Consider the following 22,037-nt stretch of genomic DNA (forward strand, 5'->3'; position numbering starts at 1 on the left):
TTTTGTGATTACAGGAATACACGTCGTACGGGGTCATAGGGCTTAATCAAAAAACCTTGAGACAAGAGCGAAAAGACAAGAGAACTTTCAATTGGTCAAAACGCTTAAAATCACGAAAAGAAAATTATTTTGTCGAAAATTGATTACACGGTTAATATACGAATTTTATCATAATATTGTTTTTTTTTGTGTTAAAAACGTTACATTGATACACCAAAACATTAATTTTAATTTCGAAAAAGTCGTACAATATTGTTACAGTAGACTCTCCCAAATTCGGGCATTTGGAACCTAAATGTCAGACGAATTAGAAATAAATTCGGGCATCAAATTGTTTGAAATGCAATGATTTTTTGTTTACCTGCATACTCATATTAAGGTTTACATGCTATTATTAACTGTAAATTTCTTGAAAGCCCCTTAATAATGCAAAAACACATCAGAACTAAGAACATCATGGCAAATTTCAGCATATTTGCATCATTCGATAATCATAATCGAACTCGAAAAATGTCAACAAACTTTTTTCAAATTTAACTGCTGCCCGAATTAAAAAGTAGCCCGATCTTAAAAGAGCCGAATTTGCGAGAGTCTACTGTAGTTCAATAATGGTGGAAAAGTTGACTATCGGAGTCCGTAGAGTAAAAAAATAGTTCTTTTGACTCTATCGGGGGTTGACTCTATCGAGGTCTCACTGTAGTTTGTAATTACATAAATCGAGGAATTTGTAAATATCGGGGACATTATATGCGTAGTATATTTGTTAATTTAATAACCGCCTTAATGTCATGTTCATTTTCATAAAGCTCATATTCGATTACGAAAATTTGAAAATTCGATACCTAATTAAAAATTTGCCTCGAAGTGTCAAAGCAGTTAAATTAGAATGAGTGATTCATTCTTATTTTACTACTCGAACTCAAAGAGAGAGAGAGCAGTTATAGGGGAGACCGAGGAGGTTTGGGACACTTTTTCATGTTTTGACTTTGAGACAGTATTCCAAAAAACCACGATAGTGTATTACAATTTTATGCAGTCTATAGGATACATATGGGTATTGACTTTATAAAAAGTACTCGATAGAACTTGGAAAACAACTGAGTTTTCCTGGAGAAGATAAAACATTTTACTTGACGCTTTGTCTCAAACCTCCCCGATGTGGGGCAGTATGGGACGCAAAAGGGGATGTTTGGGACGCGTTTTTCCTCGCATAATTTGTATTACTTGAACACGTTAATTAATTTTAAATACCAGATTAAAAATATTTCTGATAGAAATAAAAATGTTTCATCTTTTATTTCCACTTAGAAATTAATATCAATTTTATTTGTACAGTAGAGTCATTTATTGTCAATCAATTATTTAATGTATTTTCTTCTTATTTTCCATCTACCTTTCTTTCTTTTTATTCTAAATATTGCAATCATGATTATCAAATTCCTCAGGCGAGTAGATTTTCTTGCAACTCTTAGTTTTGAACTCATTGATGGATTCCTGTTTGATTTTACGACAACTGCATTGTACCTGTTTTCTCATTATTTCTCTGAATTAGCTCTCGCCTTGTCTTTTCTGGAGAATTTGTTCGAGAAATTTTCGAAAAAAATAGTTTTTAACTAGATTGGGCAGAGATCGAATATCCTCTGAGAAGGAATTATTGATTCCCAAAACAATGATGGTTTAATTGTCCCTGTAGTTAGAGAAATCTGCTGCACTGATAAACTTTGCACAAGAGGGAGATTTCCAGTAGAAACTGGGCATTACTCTTCATTTTGACAATAAACAATTGTATATCATCTACAATCTTGTCGAAAATCAACGTCCCATTCATCCCCATTCAGGTGTCCCAAACATCCCCACGTGTAGTTTTGGTATTTAAAACCTTTATGTAAAAAACAAGAGCGTATAATCTCTAAAACTTTTATAAAAATATGTTCCCATATTACACTGCTACCTAATCAAATAATTAAGTTTTGATTATACAGTAGAGTCTCGCTATCTATAGGCCATCGCTCTATAGTCCCCAATTTATCGACCGTTGATTTCAAAACACTGAGGTTAAGTTAGGTTATGTTTTATAGTATGCGACATGCATAATTATTTTAATATTTTTGGCAAACTTTATTAAGTAGTTGTGATAATTATGATCCACAATAAAGAGAGCAAGGACAAGTACCACAATCGCAAAGAAAGTGGAAGCCGTCGAGCAATTTCAATACTAAAAATCGTTGATAATTTTAAAAAATTACATGGACTATAGTGCGACCCAAGTGTCAAATTTGAAACCAAATATGGACTATAGCGAGACTCTACTGTATATCGCTGATATAAAATACAAAGAGGAAAACTGAGACGTCAAAATATACGTTTTTTATCAATTTTTAAAAAAATGTTCATAGAATTAAAACAATAAAACTGAGGATATTTATTCTTTTAGTCAAGATCAACCCCCTGGCAAGTTGCCTGAAATTTGAAGTCACTTTCTCATACTTCGATTTAAATTTATATGGGAATTTTTTTTTGCACTCGCGACCGTAATGCTAAATATTTAAAAAGTGAGAAGTTTTTTCGCATTGTAAGATACCTTTCCGTATGGAGGGATAAATATACTAAATTTTTGTTTAAATACATTTTTTTCTCGGAATACTGTCAGCTGAGTCCGAGATCAATTTATGAGTTGGCTTCAAATAGCTCCATATAAAAATGCCAACTTGCCAGGCGCTTGGTCAAGATACATCTTAATATTGCCTACGACACAGTAATGGTTATATCCCATTTATTTCAAAAATTAATTGAAAAAATCGCCTTGTCCCACACTACCCCTGTCCCAAAAATCCCCGGTCTCCCCTATTCTGTTAGCTGAGATTCTTTACAATCTCAGCTTTTATGGTCACAGGTTAAATGCGACCTCGTCAGATCGGGCCCAAATTTTGGATATACACGTTTTGACACTCATAGATCACGAATATCATATGCGCCAAAAAACGATTTTCGTGGACGTCCCGTCCCGTCCGTCTGTCCGTCCGTCCGTCCGTCCGTCCGTCCGTCCGTCGTATAACCACTTCTGGAGAGAGAACGGAAAGAGATATCGACAACCGGTTTTCAGTAAAGGTTAAATGTCGATGGGCGGCTAGAATTTGATGATGTCAGACCCACCCCCCACCCCTTCCGCCATTTTGGAACACTCCCAAAATTTGTTTTCTCAATAACTCAGTCCCTATGGCATAGATCAATCTCAAATTTTAGTATGTTATAGCTGGGTCTAAGAGCTTTTGATCGATACCAAATTTAAGGTCCCCCGACCCCCCTGACCCGAGGTATAAGGGGTCAAAAATTGAATTTTTGAATGGTCATATCTCCGCTTCTAATTAACGGATTTGGAAAAATTTTGGTGTTTTAGAAAACTCTCGTGGAGCACTACAACACTTGTGACACCCCAACTTTATCCGATTTAATCGAAGGTCCGATTAATCGAAAAATCGATTTTCGATTAATCGATCTCGAATATTTCGAATATTTGACGATGCTTTTACTCTAAATTTTAATATGTTGTAGCTAAGGTCGAGACCTTTCCAACGGTTGGTCGCACTCCTCCCTCGATGTTCCCTGACCCGAGCTATAGCCCAAAAAGTTTTGCCCGGACTGCATTTTTGGTGTTTATGAGGCGATTTTGATTAAATTTTAGTATATGTTGTATCTGAGAGCAAGATCTTTCTAATAATGGGTCCCATCTGTCTCTGCCCCAACCCACTGTACCCCGACCCTTACCATATCCATATGGACCGGACTCTATCTCCAATATTTATTAACCGATTTCAATGAACTTTTCTTATTTTGTTGGTCTTCCCCACTCAGACTATTTAAAATAGAAAATGACCAGTGATAAGCCCAGATAAGCTTATGGTAGCTGAGATTCTTTACATGCGACATCGAAATACGTGCAACTCGGGATGCTTGCACCTCGGAATGCGTGAAAATTCGATTGTGAATTGAATTTTGAGGGTGAAGAATCGCGTCGAGCCTATTTTATCCATTTTGGGTGGCCGAAAACCATTTGCTCGATGCGATTCTTTACCCCAAAATTCAATTCACAATCGAATTTTCACACATTCCGAGTTGCACGCATTTCGAAGTCGCATATAAAGAATCTCAGCTACCATAAGCTTATCTGGGCTTATCACTTATCACTGGTTTTTAAAGTGAGATCGGGCGGACGTGCACATGAAGTGGTGAAACCGGTGGAACACATTTTCGCATGAGGCCAATCGAAGGACATTAGATATTGTTAGGATTATAGAGGAATGTAGGCATGGTTCGCATACAGTGAACCTTCAAACGATGCAAATTTTCTCTTTGTTTGCAAAGAGCTGGTTAACCATTTCTCATCTCGTCTAATGAAGGTAATAATTATCTATCTTGTGTTTAAGAAATGACTAACAATCCCTTTGCAAACAAAGAGAAAATTTGCATAGTTTGAAGGTAGGGGCTACTCTCCCTTCGAACGTTCATGCCTTCGAATAATCTGAATTTTCTTTTAGTTTTCCTAAGAGACTTACACATTTCTATTAAATATTAGTTGGCTTATCATCAGTTGTTGATAATTTCGTGATAATTTAGTGTAAATCTCTTACGAAAAATAAAAGAAATTGACATTATTCCAAGGCATGAACGTTCGAATGGAGAGCACTTTCCCCTACACTGTTTGCGAACCATGCCTACACTCCCTTAATAGGTGTGATTGTTAGTAATCTCATCTAATATGAGAAACACCGATTTAAAACTAATTTTCTATCAATCAATTTTCTAATAGAAATGTATAGAATTTAGAAATTGATTAACAATGAATAAATTGAAATATTCATTGACGTGAAAACACGTTCATTGATAAATTGCATTATTTCTGTAAGTAGCGAAATATTGTCAAACAGTTTTATTTTCTTTGGTACATTGTAAAAACGAGCAATTTGTATTAAATAACAATGATGTATCGAATTTGAAAAAAAAAGAAAATTTACAGGAATCCTTTTGCTATCCCTTCTTGACCAGGAGGATGTCATTGTTGTGACTCTGAACTATCGTTTGGGTCCCCTTGGGTTCCTTTTCTATCCTCGAAAAGGCATCACGGGCAATGCAGGGCTGAAGGATCAACTTTTGGCCCTGAAATGGGTCAATGAAAATATTGAAAAATTCGGTGGAGATTCCCAAAATATTACGTTGTTTGGGGAAAGTGCTGGAGGAGCATCAACTCATCTTCACTTGCTCTGTCCTAAATCTCAGCCATATTTCCACAAGGTTATTTGCCAAAGTGGAACGTCGCTGATGGAATGGGTGATGCAGGAAGATCCTGAGGGTAAAGCTGAACGCCTGGCAAAAATTGTTGGATGTCAGTCTAATTCAGATGAGGAGATTTTTGCATCCCTAATGAGTGCAACTCCTGAAGATTTGGCTATAGGGGCTATTAGAACATTGTCTGAGGATGAGAAACGCCGGGGATTGCCTATTCCCTTTAAGCCAGTTGTTGAACCTCCTGGTGATGATGCTTTGCTCACAGATACTCCTCTCAATCTTGCTACAGCCCTCAAATCCATTGAAAAACCCATGATTATTGGGCATAACGCTAAGGAAGGCATTATAATGCTTCTGGATGCTGTGAGAAAAATTGATCTTTTTGACGAGGACTTAGCGAGAATCGTTCCGAAATCCTTAAATGTTGTCCAGGGGAGTAGGACGTGTGAGAGAGTGACTGAAGAAATGAGAAAATTCTATTTTTCCGGTGATAAAATTACAAAAAAATCCATTGTTGAACTTACGGATTTGCTCTCGGACTACCATTTCGTGATTGCCAACCATGTAACGGCCGAAATTCACGCGAGGAAAGAGCACAGGTGAATTTATGGGTTTTTCTGAAGACAATTGCAAAGTGGAAATTTATCTTCATTATTTCCCTTCCAATTACATTAACCACAGATCCCCCATGTTCTTCTACCGATTTTCATACGATGGAGAACTCAATCTGCCCAAGAGACTCTTTGGACTGGGTCAGAACAAGGGAGCTTGCCACGGTGATGATATGTTTTACCTTTTCAAGTAAGTTGAACAAATAAAAAAAAAATTATGTACATTTTGCATGGAAGAATCTGTAAAATTTAAATATTTGTCTGGGTAAATTGGCCTTTTTTTATTGCATGACTATTAAATTAGCTTTCAAAAATTTGATATAGCAAACTTTTGTGTTGAAATAATAAAAAAAAAGCTTGCGAGTTTACGAAAGTACGAGCTTTGAATAGTAAAAATTTTCATTGAAATTAGAATTGCAGTGCATTGCACGTTCTATTGTCTGAATAGCCATTCTTGTGAATGAACAACATGCTTTTCGAACATTCATTGTTAAAACAAATTTTCAAATAGAAATAAAATTTCAGGAATTTGCATACTTCAATTGAGAGAGTACATATCATAAAAATTTAACTCAAAAATTCTCTGTTGATTTGATTTTAAAAATTCTGATTTGAAAAATAGTTTATCATAAATCATCGCAAAATCTCGCACCAAAATAGTGGAAAAGTATTAAAATTCAATTTCTAATAAAAATTTAATCGATTCTTTATTATTTACCAATCGGGGCTATTTTAATCCTGCAAGCAATTCCAGAGCTATAGCCTCCTATCTTGCCGGAAATCAGTTCATAAATTGGTTGCCGCGATGATTTGACCTCTGACCTATAAAACTAAATTAGGAGAAATGATTAGAGGCAATTAGAGTTATAAATTTTATGAATGAAATATGGCTTTAGATAGATAAATACCCTAATATATCACAACATTGTGATGAATAAAATTATCTATCTTATAAGGCTAGAAACTGATTTCAGGAGGTTGAGGGGGGTTATCGAAGTAATAAAGTCGAAATCTCATACTGTTTGCCTTCTAGAAATTTGTAAAAATACACCAAAATATGATACTTTGGGAAGGGGAGGAGCATCAGTAAAGATATAAAGAGGTATCAAATACAAGTTCACTGAAAGATCTATATAGTATGAAAAATAGTAAATGAGTAAAATCAGTGAATCAATCAAAATTTCACCAAAACTGCTCAGGAATAATATAAATTGATTTACTGGTTTATTACTGGTTCAAAACCGATTTGAATTGGTTAAGATTTATCACAGATCCCAAGACCTTTTTAACGGATGTAAACTTGCCCAAATCAGTTGAGTAATAAGCTCTCTGGAGACTTTTTAACGTTTGACCTTGAAAAATCGTTATTAGGAATAATTCAGCGGATTCAACAATATTAGTTTAAATTCTTAATAATCTTAGTTACTTTAGAGTTTTGATAGAAGAACGGTAATCTGAGCTATAAGAGGTCACAAACTTATCTCTAGTTTAATAAAAATATCATTATAAAATGTAATTTCTTCTAACATTAGAAATTAAAATCTTCGATAGGGGCTCTATTATCAAAAAGAAAATTTTAAAATAGCAGAATCTCTTTGTTACGGATCGTGCTGAAATTTTAGCTGAACTTTATATCCATCAAATTATAAAATCAAATCCTTTTGATACCTGACCCGATCTATAAATGGTCAAAGTTCAAAAATTGTCCGGCGTTTGTCATCCGTGCTAATTAACATTTTAATCTAAACTTCGATAAGGATTTTATGGTTTATGAAATTATTGTTTTAAAGCAGGCCTGAGCTAAAATAAAAGCCGAAGTGAATTTGGTGGTGCCAGTTGGGATTCTTCGAAATGCCGCGAAAAATTCACGTAGAGAAAATGAGAGGTTTTTAATGTGAAAACTGTTTAATTCTTTAGAGTTAAGTCATTTTCACAAGAAAGTCCTTTTAATAATTTAGTTGAATACAGCTATTTGGGTTAATTGTAAATACTCTTCGATATTTACAACAAAAACATTGGCATGAAATTTTGAGCTAGAAGACTCATATTCTTTTGAGCTGTCCCAAAATTCAGGATAGGTTTGAGAAAAACCCTTTTGTACAACACTATTTTGGTTAATAAGGAATTCGAAAGTACATATTACAAGAAGGGACACGACCTGCTAATAAGGATAAAATTTCAGAGATTTTTTGCAACCGCAGCGTCGCCAGACGTTTGTCAATTGAGTTATTTGTGTCTCTGTCTCTCTCTCGAGTTGAATTGCGCGCGATTTAGGAAGCTTGTCATTTGAAATGATATTTTCTTTAAATTTCTTCATATTTCCGCAAGATTCAAGTAAAAGGGTGTTTAGTGAACAGCTATCCGTCTTCCGACAAAGATATCAAGAAGACAATTTATTTTTATGAGAGTTTTTCTTTCTATTATGTCTTTTTGGCGCAAAAATATTCATCATGGCACCGTGAATAAGCGGGATTAGTGTTACCAGTATGGCTATCTGCAATTTCCATTAGAACTATCAACACAAAATTTCCGATACTACACGACTTTTAATAAGCACAGGTCTGTTTTAAAGTTTATGAATTCGTAACGTCATGGGAGAAGGTGGGGCACTTTCACGCAGCAAAAAATTTTTTTACGAATCATTTGCTAAACGAATATAAACCATATTCAAACCAATTATGTTTGGTTACTTTCTTTTGAGCATTGACTATCTGAAAATATACAGAACACTTGCTAAATGCTAAATACTCCCTCCGTTCCGAAAAACGTCGTACATTTGGGATAAAATTAAATTTGAGGGATAAGATAAATGAGTTGTCCCCTTCTCTTTTAAAAATATATATTTTTGTTATATCTTCTGAACGGTTAAAAGATCTATTTTTTAATTTTTGGATATACCTTAAGCGGTCTTCAGACTAGAGGTTTAGCCCAGTTCCCGAAGGTCTCCAAATCCTATATAGCGAGCAATTTTATTGCTTTTTGAGAGCCTAATTGGTTAATTATTTTTAATAATTCAATCCCAAGTTAAATCTTTCCAAAAAAAAAATCGTGATTGATAATGATGTAGAGCATTTAAGCTACATGGCTAAGCCTTAGGTCTAAAGCCCGTATTAGATAATGACCAGTCGAACATTTCGTCCATTCGCCAATGACGTTAATGCCACTCTTTCTAACGGTTTCGACAAAAAGGCAAATTTAATACTCTCGTTACTCAATTTACAATCCAGGGAGGACCCTTACATTATCCCTGAACATAGAGGGTAGTTCATACATAAGATATTTACCAATAACAAAAACATTCCCTGAAAATATTCCTTAATCTTTAATTTTTCTTCAAACGTACGACTTTTTTCGGTACGAAGAGAGTAATTTATTTTCGGTTTAAGAAAGTTCATTTTCGAAAGTAGGGAAGACTGCGGCAAAACTTGTCAAAACGCATATTTAATTCTTTTACGAGCTCTGAGAAAACTTAACCCTTTAAAGTAATTACGATTTTATTGACCAATTCATCTGTGGACATACATCCCCATGGTATCTATGAATGCTTATGGGTTTTATCCTCTGGAGTCTTAAAATTAATGGAAAAAATCACAGTGTTTACAACTGCCCCTGTTTACTACTGCCCCAGTTCCCCCTAAGTGTTTCCAGTGCATAAGTCATGAGTCGACTTCAAGCATTTCGCAAAGCTTGGGATGCTTTGCCGCCTCTTTTATAAATAAATAGGTCAAATTCCAAATGCTAAGTGACTCAAAGATACAAATGACACTTTGGAATGCTAAGTTAGAGTAAATTAATCCGATTCACATTGCATTTTTAATAAACAAGTGTGATAATATTGCTAAACGTGTTGGAATTTTATATAATGTTGCTGAATTGGAAATGTTAAACTTCTTTAAATCTTTTTTTGTTCTAGAGTTTGAGAAAGGAATTTTTAAACCTTTTAATATTGAAAATTATTATTACTGGAGTTCGTAATTATGTCAAATAACATTATTTAATTCAAAATAGCGATTTTTTAAATTTTGACAAATAGGGGAGACTGGGGCACATGTAAACATTTTCAATAGATGCGAATTTGAGGTGATTTTCCAAGCACACAGTGATTTTTTGGAAAATATTTCTTAGCTAATGTGTTACCCTTGGGTATAGGCAATACATCGAAGGTAATGCGGATGCTGGAAAACAATTGAGTTTTCCATAAAAATAAAATTTGTGTCACTGTGCATTTTTCTCTTTTCACAAAATACCTGGGGTAGAAGTAAACACTTTCTGGGAAGGATGTAAACACCCTTTTTTCCACCCTTGAAATTAACTTTGCACCACTATCAATTATTTTAATTACTTAAGAGATATATAAAGACTGTTTATTTTTCAAAAAATCACTACACTTTTTACAAAGAATAATTTAAAAAGCGAAAAAGGCATGCAAATCACAGACATTTGAGGAGCTCGGAGCAAAAAAACGCTATTTTAATAGGGAAATGCATACGACTTAGTTAGAGTTTTTTGCTCTGAGAGCCTCATTTAGGTGTGATTCTTTCATAATCACGCCTATTTTCAATGAATTTTCCCCATATTTTGACATCATGTGACTTCATGTGGCAGCTGTCAAACGAATGAAATGAAGAAGAAGAATACAAAATATTTTGCCATTCATTCTACACTCGCGACATCTACAATTCCAGGGAAATTGCCTGTTTACATCTACCCCAAATGCTTTTTTCTCACCAATTATTAATTCTTTTAAAATAATGAGAATCTCAATTTCTCTAGTAAATGCATTAATATAATCCTAAAAGATGTAGGAAAGAACTGGTATTGCTATATTTCGGTTATTTTACACAGTTTTTAATTTCCAGGTGGAAATCCAAATGACCAAAATAATCGAAATATCAACATTTTCGAGAAAAATGATTTTTATTTTTAAAGTATTAGGATTTCATTGGCCAATTCATCTGTGGACATACATCCCCATGGTATCTATGAATGCTTATGGGTTTTATCCTCTGGAGTGTTAAAATTAATAAAAAAAATCACAGTGTTTACAACTACCCCAGTTTACTACTGCCCCAGTTCCCCCTATTTATCTTAAAACTTTAAGTTTTCTTTATGTAATGTGAAGAGCAGACCTACGGCTTAAACCGCGTGACTATTTAACGTAATTATAATCAAAATTATTACAATAAATTTCCATCAGTTTCTCACTAAGGTGCCTCTCGGCTTAATCGTAAATATGTCTAGGGCACTTGATTGAAGGGATACCTTTTACACCTTTCCAACGGATACCAAGTCATTATATTTTGTACACTAAAACCATAGTTATAAAGGATAGTATAACGGTGCAATAATATTAAGATTTTTCACGATTTAATTTTAAATTCAATTGAGCCAATTGAGCATTATAAGATTTCTAGAATTAACTTGAAAATTCTCACAGCCAGGACACGTTTTGCAAGAAATTTGCTCAATTTTAAATAGTGCCGCGAGATCGAATTACTTTTGAGGAACTTAACAAATTAATCCCGATACTGAAGCTTCACTCGCGTACAAGTTTATCACTAATCACTGTAACTCATTTTATTTTCTTGGCCACAAATAATAATTAATTACGAGTGAATAATTAATTTAACATTTTAATTTGCTGAATTCAAATTTAATTGAGCAACCACATTTATGCTATTTTAGCATGTTTAAACATGTTTTGGTGGATCAAATATTAGTTTATAGAAATAAATAAGCGAAAATCTATCAATTCAAATGATTTTTAATGCAAAATATTCCATAGAAACAATTCATCTGAAAATTAAATTGAATTTACAAATTGAAAAAATTCTAGTGTGATAGCACAGTAAGATTAAATAGTAATGGCGCAGGCACACCATTTCAATTTAGTGAATTTCAATCAATAGAAATTTTACCTCTTGCGGCGTTATCACACTTGCACATTAAAATTTTAATGTAATTTACATTAATTGTCGCTTGTGAGCGTCCAAATATGTTATTTGTGTCTTTGAGTCACTTAATATTTGGGGTTTTTCTATTTATTGATAAACAAGTGGACTTGGCCTGCAAAAATAAGTTTAAATTTACCTAAAGCATAAATATTTTTCACATTAAAAAATTAAAGAGAAAATCGCATTAATGCTATAAATCAATTTATACCAAATTTTACGGGCCAAGTCTACCTTTTTATCAACAAATAGATCAAATTTTGAATATAAAATGATTCAAACACACAAATAACACATTTGGACTCTCACCAGCGACAATTAATGTGAATCATATTAAAATTTTAATGTGCAAGTGTGATAACACAGTTACTCTTTCAAATTGAAATTAGTTACAGTTGTCTCTTTCTGTCAAATGCAAATTGAAATTTCAATTTAGATTTGCATTTGACAGAAAGAGACAACTATATCTAATTTAAATTTGACAAATTGAGGGGTAAAATTTCAATCGATTGGATTTTACTAAATTGAAAAGGTGTGCCAGCGCCATAAGAATCGAAATTGAACAAGGTGGGGCAGTTTTGAAAATAAAAAAAAAATTTCAAGTACTAAATATATGAGAAATGTTTTATATTTAAATAACCGAGAAACTAGCTGAATTTAATTAGCTGCTCTATTGTTCATAACAATTTGGGAAATGAGTTTTGAAAAAGATTTTAGCTGTCTGAAATTGCCCCACTCCCTCCTAGTGTCACTAGTGACAAGGGACTCAACGGGAGAGACGCGTAATGAAATTGCCTTCAAAATTTTGATAAATGATTGAATATGACGCATATTTGACATAATTATATTAACCTTAACTTTATTAAATAAATCATTAAATAAATTATTTATTCGTTCAAATGGACTTGTTTTTTAGGTTTTGGTAATATTTGTATTTTATGTTTGAAGGGGTTTGAATAAACATTTCTGCTGGTGTACCATTACAATTTTAAGAAATCCATTTGGGCAAAACATGAAATCCAAAATAAGCTTTTATAGAATTATATTTTACGTATTGAATGTATCGTAACAAATGAAGGTATGTGGCAATTTACCCCCTTTTTCTCAAGCTATTTTCTCTCTCTCTCTCTCCACAATCTCATGTCTTAATTTTCCTCCCAATAAAATCCAAACTTTATGTCATGAGCAACAGGTAATCTTGTGATGTGGGAAAAGGGATTTACCCAAGGTCGTAAAGGTCATATATTTAGGCTTTATCTTTTGAAGGATCAATTTCCCTGTGGAAGATTATCATGATACTAAAACTTATTGAACTGTTTAAATATTTATCTTTGGGTGCGAGGAGAAGGAAAAAAAAACTGTATATAATGCGATGTCCTGTCAGTTTACAATTCGTGCCCTTTTTCAGGATGAAGATGATGGACATGGATGTGGATGAAAAGTCAGAAGCTTTCAAAATGCGGGCGACTATGTGTCGTCTATGGGCAAATTTTGCTAAATATGGGAATCCAACACCACCACAGGATACCAGTCTACCATTCAAGTGGACTCCTGTGGAGCCAGTGCCAAAGGGAGGACAATATAGACTCAATGCTCTGGACATTGACCGGGACATTGGGATGATTGTGGAGCCGGAAAAGGAGAGAATGGACTTTTGGCGAAAACAATTTAAACTCTGGAATGAGAGTTTTCTAAAGCCTAAACTATAAAAGGTAAGTCCTTTTCTATTTGTAAATTTTCTCAGAAATTTACCCTCTCTCTCTCTCTCTCTCGCTCATACGGTTTTATACTTGTGGGAAATTTTCTCTATTGAAAATAGAAAGTGAAGGGGGGTATAGGCGGGGGCAGGGAAACAGGGCATTCTCCCCTATACTTTGGGGAGGAATTAGTGACGGCATATCTCAAGCCATACGGCATTAATAAATAATTCGTTTGGAAGTGGATCGATTGGATGTTCTCAAATTAAAATTTGATGCATGTCAGGATTCCCTTTTCGGTTAATTCACATTCTCTGCACACTGTAAGTTGGAAAAACAAAGTGTGGATATGAGAAAGAGATGGTAGAGAAAGTAATGAAGGAAAAAAAAGGAAAATAAAGCACTATATAGAGATAGGAGGAGGCAAATAGAGGAAATTTATCTATTTAGAGCAGCACATTTGCCTCTTGCCCAAATATTTCTCTCTCAAGCTCATAGCTTTTACTTTATATTTTATGTGGGATTTCTTCTGGTGGGCCGAGGATAGGGGCAGGGGAGTATTATTGAGGAAAAGAGGGATTGGTTTTGTGAAAATCTATTTTCGGAGAGACAATGTAATACTGAGGAATTGCAGAATTATTGACTCGCCAGGAGAGAAGATAATTTACATTCTCATCGTGTTTACACATCAGTTAACTAAACATTTGATTTATAAAGGAGGAGAAAATGAGATGATCCACCACAGATTCGTCATAAATCGCTCAAGATTCATTTGAGCTCTCAATTGAATTTCAATGTTGAATTTTTCATCACATGAAGGTGGCTAACAGTGAAGGATTTTGCTCTAAGATCAATTAAGGTGAAGATATTATATCCGGTAGATTTTTTTATGACCTTTAGATTAATGTACAATTGATAAATATGCGATTGATACTTCTTTTTCGAGACTTAAAACTAAAATTGAAGAAAAAGCATTAAAAAAAAAGAACTTACCTTTTTTTTAATTAATAGAATATAAAACAAGTAGGGCAAGTGTGTTAAATTTCGGCATAGTTGCATATAAGCACCTAAGTCCTAAGTTTGAATTGCAATATTTTTAATTAATATTGATATTTTTTGTTACTTCCTTTACGGGAGGGTTGTGTGGAACCTTGAAAATTAGTTTATCATCTTTGTTTTCTTTAAATCACTTCATAAAATATTGAAAAATCAATAAAAATATGGGCATTGCTTTGGGTAGTATTCCGGCCACTTTGAGTGAAATTCCGGCCACCTTTTTTCTGTCTACCTTTTGTGCAACGGATAGAAAAATTTAAAACGCCAAACGCAACGAGATTAATATTTAATTTAATACGTTTATATGACCCACAAGCCTTGAGATCTTCCGTGTAATTTGTCCTGAAGACCTGAAGAGTAGCATCTCAAATTTACGCGCAGATTCCCGTAGTAATTTGCCCTTCCTGAACTCTTACAAGGCCTTTTCCACATCATCTTTTTCATAGAAGCGATGGTGTTTATCTTTGGACATTGTAGAACTCATAAATTGAAAAAAAAACATAAAATAAGAAATTTAGGAAAGCTAAAGATGTTACAGGAATAGGCAACACTTCCTCAACGGAGAGACGCTCACAAAGTATATACTTTTTTACGCGAAATAAAGGATCCAGCTGGGAAATTTTACCCGAAATTTAAAGATTGATTCACTATTAACATAAACAGAAACAATCTTTAATGAAAACTAATCAATTTTTATGAAAAACATCGAAGGAAAACCTTTTGCACTTCACCACAAATTACAAGACTACTAGAAACACAAGTGATCTGTCACACTTTTTGTAAGACTCTTTCCACACTCTTAAATATTTCCTATAGCTGAGTATTAATTAAGACCACAGCGTGAAGGTCTCCGCAATTTAAATTCAAATTGTACCTAAAATTTAACGGTCTTTGTGTTAATACATCCTAAATGAATAAATAATTAAAAGCAAAATGAATTCACTGACTATTCGAAGATTACATACATAATTTTAATTAATTTATTTGCACGGCCGAAATTACACTCAAAGTGGCCGTAATTAGAAGCTGGCCGAAATTTGGCACACTTCCCCTATTAAATAAAAAATACAAACTAATTTCTTACCAAAGCTAAACACGAACTTTTCAATACCTAAAAAGACATAATTTGCAGAATTCTAACCATACAAAAACAAAGGCGATTAAATGAAGCCTTACACACAGAAAAATCGCAAATTCTTAAACAGAAACACCCAGGAATTTAATTTCAAATCCCATCCAATGAATGCCAATGCCCTAATTCTAAATCATTGATCATTTAATTTTAGTTGCAATTTGCAAATCTGTAGACATTTTTCATTTTCCAGCTAATGCTGAACTTAAGTTCCCGATCTCTTAATTTGAAAGAGCTAGGGATTCTAGCCCATTTCTTTCGCTCAGAGCTTCTAAACTTAAATGCCTCGGGGATTCACGTCCAATTTGAGTTCCCAGGATCTTATATATTCTTAAATTTAGAGTCAAAATTTTTCTGTGTGTAAAAATTATCAATTTATAGTAAAATTGTTTTTTTTTTTAATAAAAATTAAGCTTTTTGAAATATTAGATTTTCTCTTTTAAAAGTAAAACAGCCGTAAATTGTAATAATCGAGAAATTTTAGCTTATTATATGTATCATAAAACGCGTTACTTTTTTAAGGGGTTAAGTGGATCACGCAGACTTAAAGAATAGCATATTTTCTCTATATATTTTTTCAACATTATAAAAAATATATTTAATTCCATCTTATAAGAATATACAGGTACAAAATATCAGGTATATTTTCTGAAATTTTCGTTTAAAAATTTAAAAATTTAGTCGTTGAGACCTTATTATTGGAGACGGTTTTTGAAATAAAACGACGTCATAAAACTTAATATTTCCTATTAGCAAATATTTCCTATTAGCAAATTTGGATTTTTGAAAGAATTTTGTATAAAAAAAACATATTTGCCATATTTTAGACCACTTTTCGTCTTGTAAAATAAGTTGCGATCAAGGCAAAAAATCCACCGTTCAAGTAGGGGAAAGTACTCTCCATTTGAACGTTCATGCCTTCGAATAATGTGAATTTCTTTTATGTTTCCTAAAAGACTTACACAGCATTATGACATGATTATCAGTAATTGATAAGAAAGAACCTAACTAATATGTAGTTGAAATGTGTAAATCTCTTAGAAAAAAAATAAAAGAAAATTTACATTATTCGAAGGCATGAACGTTCGAAGGGAGAGTACCTGCCCCTAGGACTTCAATTCATCTGCTAACAAAAAATATTTAAGTGTTTGACTTCAAATATTGAATATATACTCTGAGAAATCTTATCCACAGCAAAATAGTTTTGTTTTTCAAAAAGATCTTCGAAAATCAAGCCCGTATTGCTGAATTTTTAAGATTTTGAAACGGAAATTTCAGAAAATATAGTTTAAAATTCCGTACTCTACGAACTTGAATTAAAATTAAAATTTATTATGTTAAAAAATGTAAGTTAGAGAAAATATGCTGTTTACGAAACTTGCTTGACCCATGCAACCCCTTAAGAAATTTTGAACTAATGCCAATTATAGAATTTCATTTATTTCAAACAGATTTTTTTTCAAATACAAGTTAGAAAAGTGTAATTTAGACTTTAACGAGACAAAAAAAATTGTTTTTGTGATTATAATGCCCAACGCACAATAACTTTTGTTTAGTAAACATGTTTTTGACATTTCGATGAGAATGAGTGAGATCTAGATCTAGTCATCTCGCTCATTCTCCCTTAGAATCAGATTCCCTTAGAAATATGCAAAAAAAAACACATACACTAACGGCCAAAACATTAAAATGAAACTATTTCAGTCAATAGAACTGGATATTACAGCGGTTTCCCGGTCCAAATCACGTGTATTTAAGCTTACGAAGGGTGTATTTAATATTTTGGCCGTTAGTGTATCAATGCAGACCCACAGTTGTTAAAAGTAGCCTCACCTCCCCTTGCACAGAAAAAGATACTTCGTAAAATTGTTTGTAAATTCTTACAAAATGCTCGTAAAGCGTATAACTCACTAAAAAGTTCGTAAAAGTTTGTGCTTTTTTTCACCAACATTGTTCGTAATATGATCACTTCGGTGCCGGCCAAAGCCAAAATCCCTAACGCCAAAATCCCGAGAGCGGAAATCTCAGAGGCCAAAATTTCCAAAAAGCCCAGAGTCCCGAAAGCCAAAATCTCTACTCTAATGGTCTAAATCTCTAAATCCTGAAAGGGACAAAGTTCTGCGGAGGGTAATGTATAAAAAAAATTTCTAAAAAACAGAAAATTTCCCCTTGACTCCAATAAGCGCGAATAGAATCATGGAGGTAGCTATGACACTTTCGGGATTGTGGCTTTACCGTATTTTGGCCCATTTGAGATTTTACTTTTTCAGAATTTTGCCTTTTCGGGATTTTGGCGTTCGGGATTTTGGCGTTCGGGATTTTGGCTTTCGGGATTCCCAGTCACTCAACTAGTACTTTTTGTTCATTTACAAACAGTTTTTCGCACATTTTTACGAACAAAATGACAAAATTTTGCAGATATTTTTTTTGTGTCATGTTTGTAAAAGAAGAAAAAATGCACGTCAAGTAATTACATTACGAACAATGTTAAGTATAACGGTGCTATCACACTAGGATTTTCACAATTTAATTTTAAATTCAATTGCGCCAATTGAGCATTATAAGATTTCTAGAATTTACTTGAACATTGTCACAGCCTGGACACATTTTACAAAAAAATTGCTCAATTTCAAACAGTGCCGCGAGATTTTTGATTGTGTGATAGTACTTAAAATGTCTTATAAGTCACTTATCTGTTATGCAGAAGGATCCCCAAAGCCAGAAGAAAGTATTACAGGCAAGGAGGCTCATGAAAAGACTCTCACACAGTCTTGTTGAAAATCTATATGAAATCATCCCAATTGCGATTTCTTGACGCAACAAATTCCTTCGAATTGCTTTGAAGGAACTTAGAAAATTACTGCCGATACTGAAGCTTCACTCGCGTACAAGTTTATCACTAATCAGAGCACTTACTTATTTTATTTTTTGGTCACAAATAATAATTAATTACGAGTGAATAAATTTAACAGGAATAATTTGGTTCAAAAGGCTACTTATTTAACTGGAATAAAATTAAAATTAATGAGCAATTTTAACATTTTAATTTGCTGAATTCAAATTTAATTGAGCAATCACATTTATGCTATTTTAGCATGTTAAAACATGTTTTGGTGACCAAGTATTACTTTATATCAATAAATAAGCGAAAATCTATCAATCCAAATGATTTTGAATACAAAATAACGCATAGGCACAATTCATCTGAAAATAATTGAAATTTACAAATTGAAAAAATCCTATTGTAATAGCACGGTAAACTTTTACAAACTTGTTTATGAGTTATACGATTTACGAGCATTTTGGAGTTTCCATTAGGAATTCACAAACATTTACGAACAATTTTACGAAATATTTTTCTGTGCACAGGAAATCTATTCATATTATTCACCTGTTGAAAACCTGGTGCAATTTCTAATTTAGCCAAGACACACTCAATTTTTTATGTAATGTAATTGGGCTTCGGAGTAAGTTGGTCACCTTACACTAAGACGGTGATGGACGCAAAAACTTCTTGCTCGTTATTTTTCTTTAAAGAAGTGCGTCGTTTCAAAGGCAATCTCATTTCAAAATCAATAAAAAAATTATATATGAATAGGGGGAGGTGGGGCTATTTTGAGCTGTGGGTCTACATTGTTATACGATTTTTTCGTATATTTCAAATGGAAACTGGGTTTTAACATGATGTAATTTGGATGGACAAAACAATTATGGATCTAAATAAAATAATCATAAGAACCAGCTTCATTTAGAAATAGGCGAATAAGGTGAAAGCAAGATAATTTCATCTCAGGATCGAATCACTAGGGGAGATTTACGAAGATTTATCGATGCTTTTTGATATAGGTATATTTTCTTAACCCTTTAAGGACTATTGGATCACCGGTGATCCAAAAATTAATTTTTTCCTACGACCTTTTAAAGTTGCGTTTTGCTATAAAAAGTCAGAAAAAATTATTTTTCCGACCCTCAATTTTTGACCTTCTCGTCCTTAAAGGGTTAAACAACCCTTACTGAAAATTCATGATGATAAAGCGCATAGGGGAAATGGGGTACCTTTGAATATGGGGCACCTTTGAAATTTGGATTTTTATCCTAGAACTGAGCCATATCATGATGTAATTAGTTTCTCAATCTGTTTGTGCAGCTATATTATATCATGATAAGGCTCAATTTTATTTAAATTAGGTAAAAAAGCGTAATTTCAAAGGTGCCCCACATTCAAAGGAGCTTCATTTCCACCTACAGGAATTTCTCATTGTTGTATTTTGCTTGTTGAACTATGTATGTTGGGTTAAGAAGTAAGTTAAATGGCTTTGAAGCCAAATTAATGAGTTCTCTGATGAGAGAAAATTTCTACGAAAAGATAATGAAATTCATAACGCTAGACTGACCTTACACATGTATAATATTTATTCTCTTAGTCCAATATTCTCTCAGAGTGGTGTTTAAAATTTAAATTTAAGTGCATTAAGTCCTCTCTATGGTTATCTATTTTATTTGATAAAGAGAGGCAAAAGTAGGGAAATTATTTAATAATGTTCTATTATGCTCAAACAATTGAACCACTCTGTGTGTTGATTGAAGCATTCTAAATCAATTTTCGGCTTTGCCTTTGCCTTTTTACTTTAATTTTAAATGTAGACTGAACGTTTTCCTAACGTTAGGAATATGGTTTCAAAAATTCAAAAGGGAAATGAGAGAAAATGAGAAGAGAGCTATATCCCGGAGAAAGGATGGTATGTACATGTATAATGTGCATGGAATAACAGAGAATGTTGGAAAATGTTAAGAGAGGAGATAGAGAAATAAGGAGTGAAAATTTGAGGTGTATACTCGTGCTCGTCTTATATTTTGTATATAGTTTTGACGCATATTCCCAACAACATCGCGCATCAAACTCTCTTTTTCTCCCTTCGTCTCTTTCATATGACCCGTTTCAGTGCTCTTTCTCTTTATTTTCTTGAAAATTTTCCCCGACATCCACTCAGTTTGCATTTAACTACTGGATGAATCTGAGCCTTTTTCGTGGCACTACGGATTCCACTTTGGCACGATGTGAAAAGTTGAGGAATAAAAAAAAAAAAAGAATTATATAAAAGTGGGGGAATATTTTGCACTTGAAGGAAAAGCCCAGGCATATCAATTATTTTCATCAGTGTCCTCAGTAAATTTGTCGGAGAAATTATACCATTTTATTTAATATGTGACCACATTTTGTTGTGATCTCAAAAGAAAAAGTGTTTGTGGTGTTCTTAGTGAGTTTAATTCCACCTACTTATCATAATCATTGATTTATGGAATAAGTAATATTTTGTGACAAAAGTGATGTTACAACTAAATGGGGGGACACTGGAAGATGATATATTTATTAGACATAAAGGGAGGGAAAATGGGCAAGAAAATGTGATATTTCATAGACATTTGGGGCTTGACCTACAGTACATTAATTAGAAGTTTTTGGGGTAGCTTTTCAGGGAGAAGAGACCCCTTAATGGCTGTAATAATAGTCTTTAGATGGGAATTAAAATAGGAACATTTAGCCTACAATTTTAACCATTTAGTATATCTCATTACTCTGTAAATTTTTTTTTGGTGATCCTCATAATTCCCAAATGGAAAATATTTTTAATTAAATCACACCCCCAAATGATCCCTGAAATGTCAACCAACAAAAAAAAAAAGAATTGCATCATAATTAATTAATTAAATTGTAACAATGACAAATTAATTGAGTGTAAATTTTCCACTTGAATCCCAAAATGTGACACAGCATTTTTCATTAATACATTTTCCATTATGGGATTTATTGATGCTTGATATTTTGTGGGGTAATCTACATCAGAGAGTGTATTAAACTAATATATATAAAATTTTATTATGTGTGAATTTACAACTCTCAATTCACACAATAACTCCGTATATATAGCACCCTTGGAAATGGTGTGAAAGCACAGAAAAAAAAGGAACTGCCCCAATGAAAACACAAACTTTTATTTTACACTATAAATATATATTTAAATAAGGGAATATAAATTGAAAAGTTCATACATCAGCAGGAATACTAAAGAGAAAGAAAAGAAAAATCACAAACTCAACAAAATTCATTCTTATGTCGTAGTAAAATTGAGATAGACTAGGGTAAGATGGGGCAAATTGACAAAAAAAGCTATATTATTTCTTCGCTAGCTTGCAGAAGTTTTGAGACGTTTCTAATCAGCACGTTCACTATATAAAATTTACCGCTCAACAACTTTTCTTAAAAGTATTTGCTTCCTTCTCGAAGAAAAATGTGCTTTCGAGAGTC

The 22,037-nt window shown here is 33.2% G+C and overlaps 1 protein-coding gene across 2 annotated transcripts in view; it reads left to right on the plus strand.

Annotated features, from left to right (window-relative positions):
- The window catches only part of LOC129801195 (acetylcholinesterase), a 39,265-nt gene that overhangs the window by 2,616 nt on the left and 14,612 nt on the right, over positions 1-22,037 (plus strand). For both annotated transcript variants that reach the window (XM_055845991.1, XM_055845993.1), the window contains exons 3-5: positions 5,044-5,882; positions 5,965-6,084; positions 13,254-13,557. In XM_055845991.1, coding sequence (XP_055701966.1) covers positions 5,044-5,882; positions 5,965-6,084; positions 13,254-13,554 — 1,260 coding nt within the window. In that variant the 3' untranslated portion in view covers positions 13,555-13,557. The remainder of the gene's footprint in view (positions 1-5,043; positions 5,883-5,964; positions 6,085-13,253; positions 13,558-22,037) is intronic.

This window comes from Phlebotomus papatasi, chromosome 2, assembly GCF_024763615.1.
Source record: "Phlebotomus papatasi isolate M1 chromosome 2, Ppap_2.1, whole genome shotgun sequence".
Lineage (NCBI taxonomy): Eukaryota > Metazoa > Arthropoda > Insecta > Diptera > Psychodidae > Phlebotomus > Phlebotomus papatasi.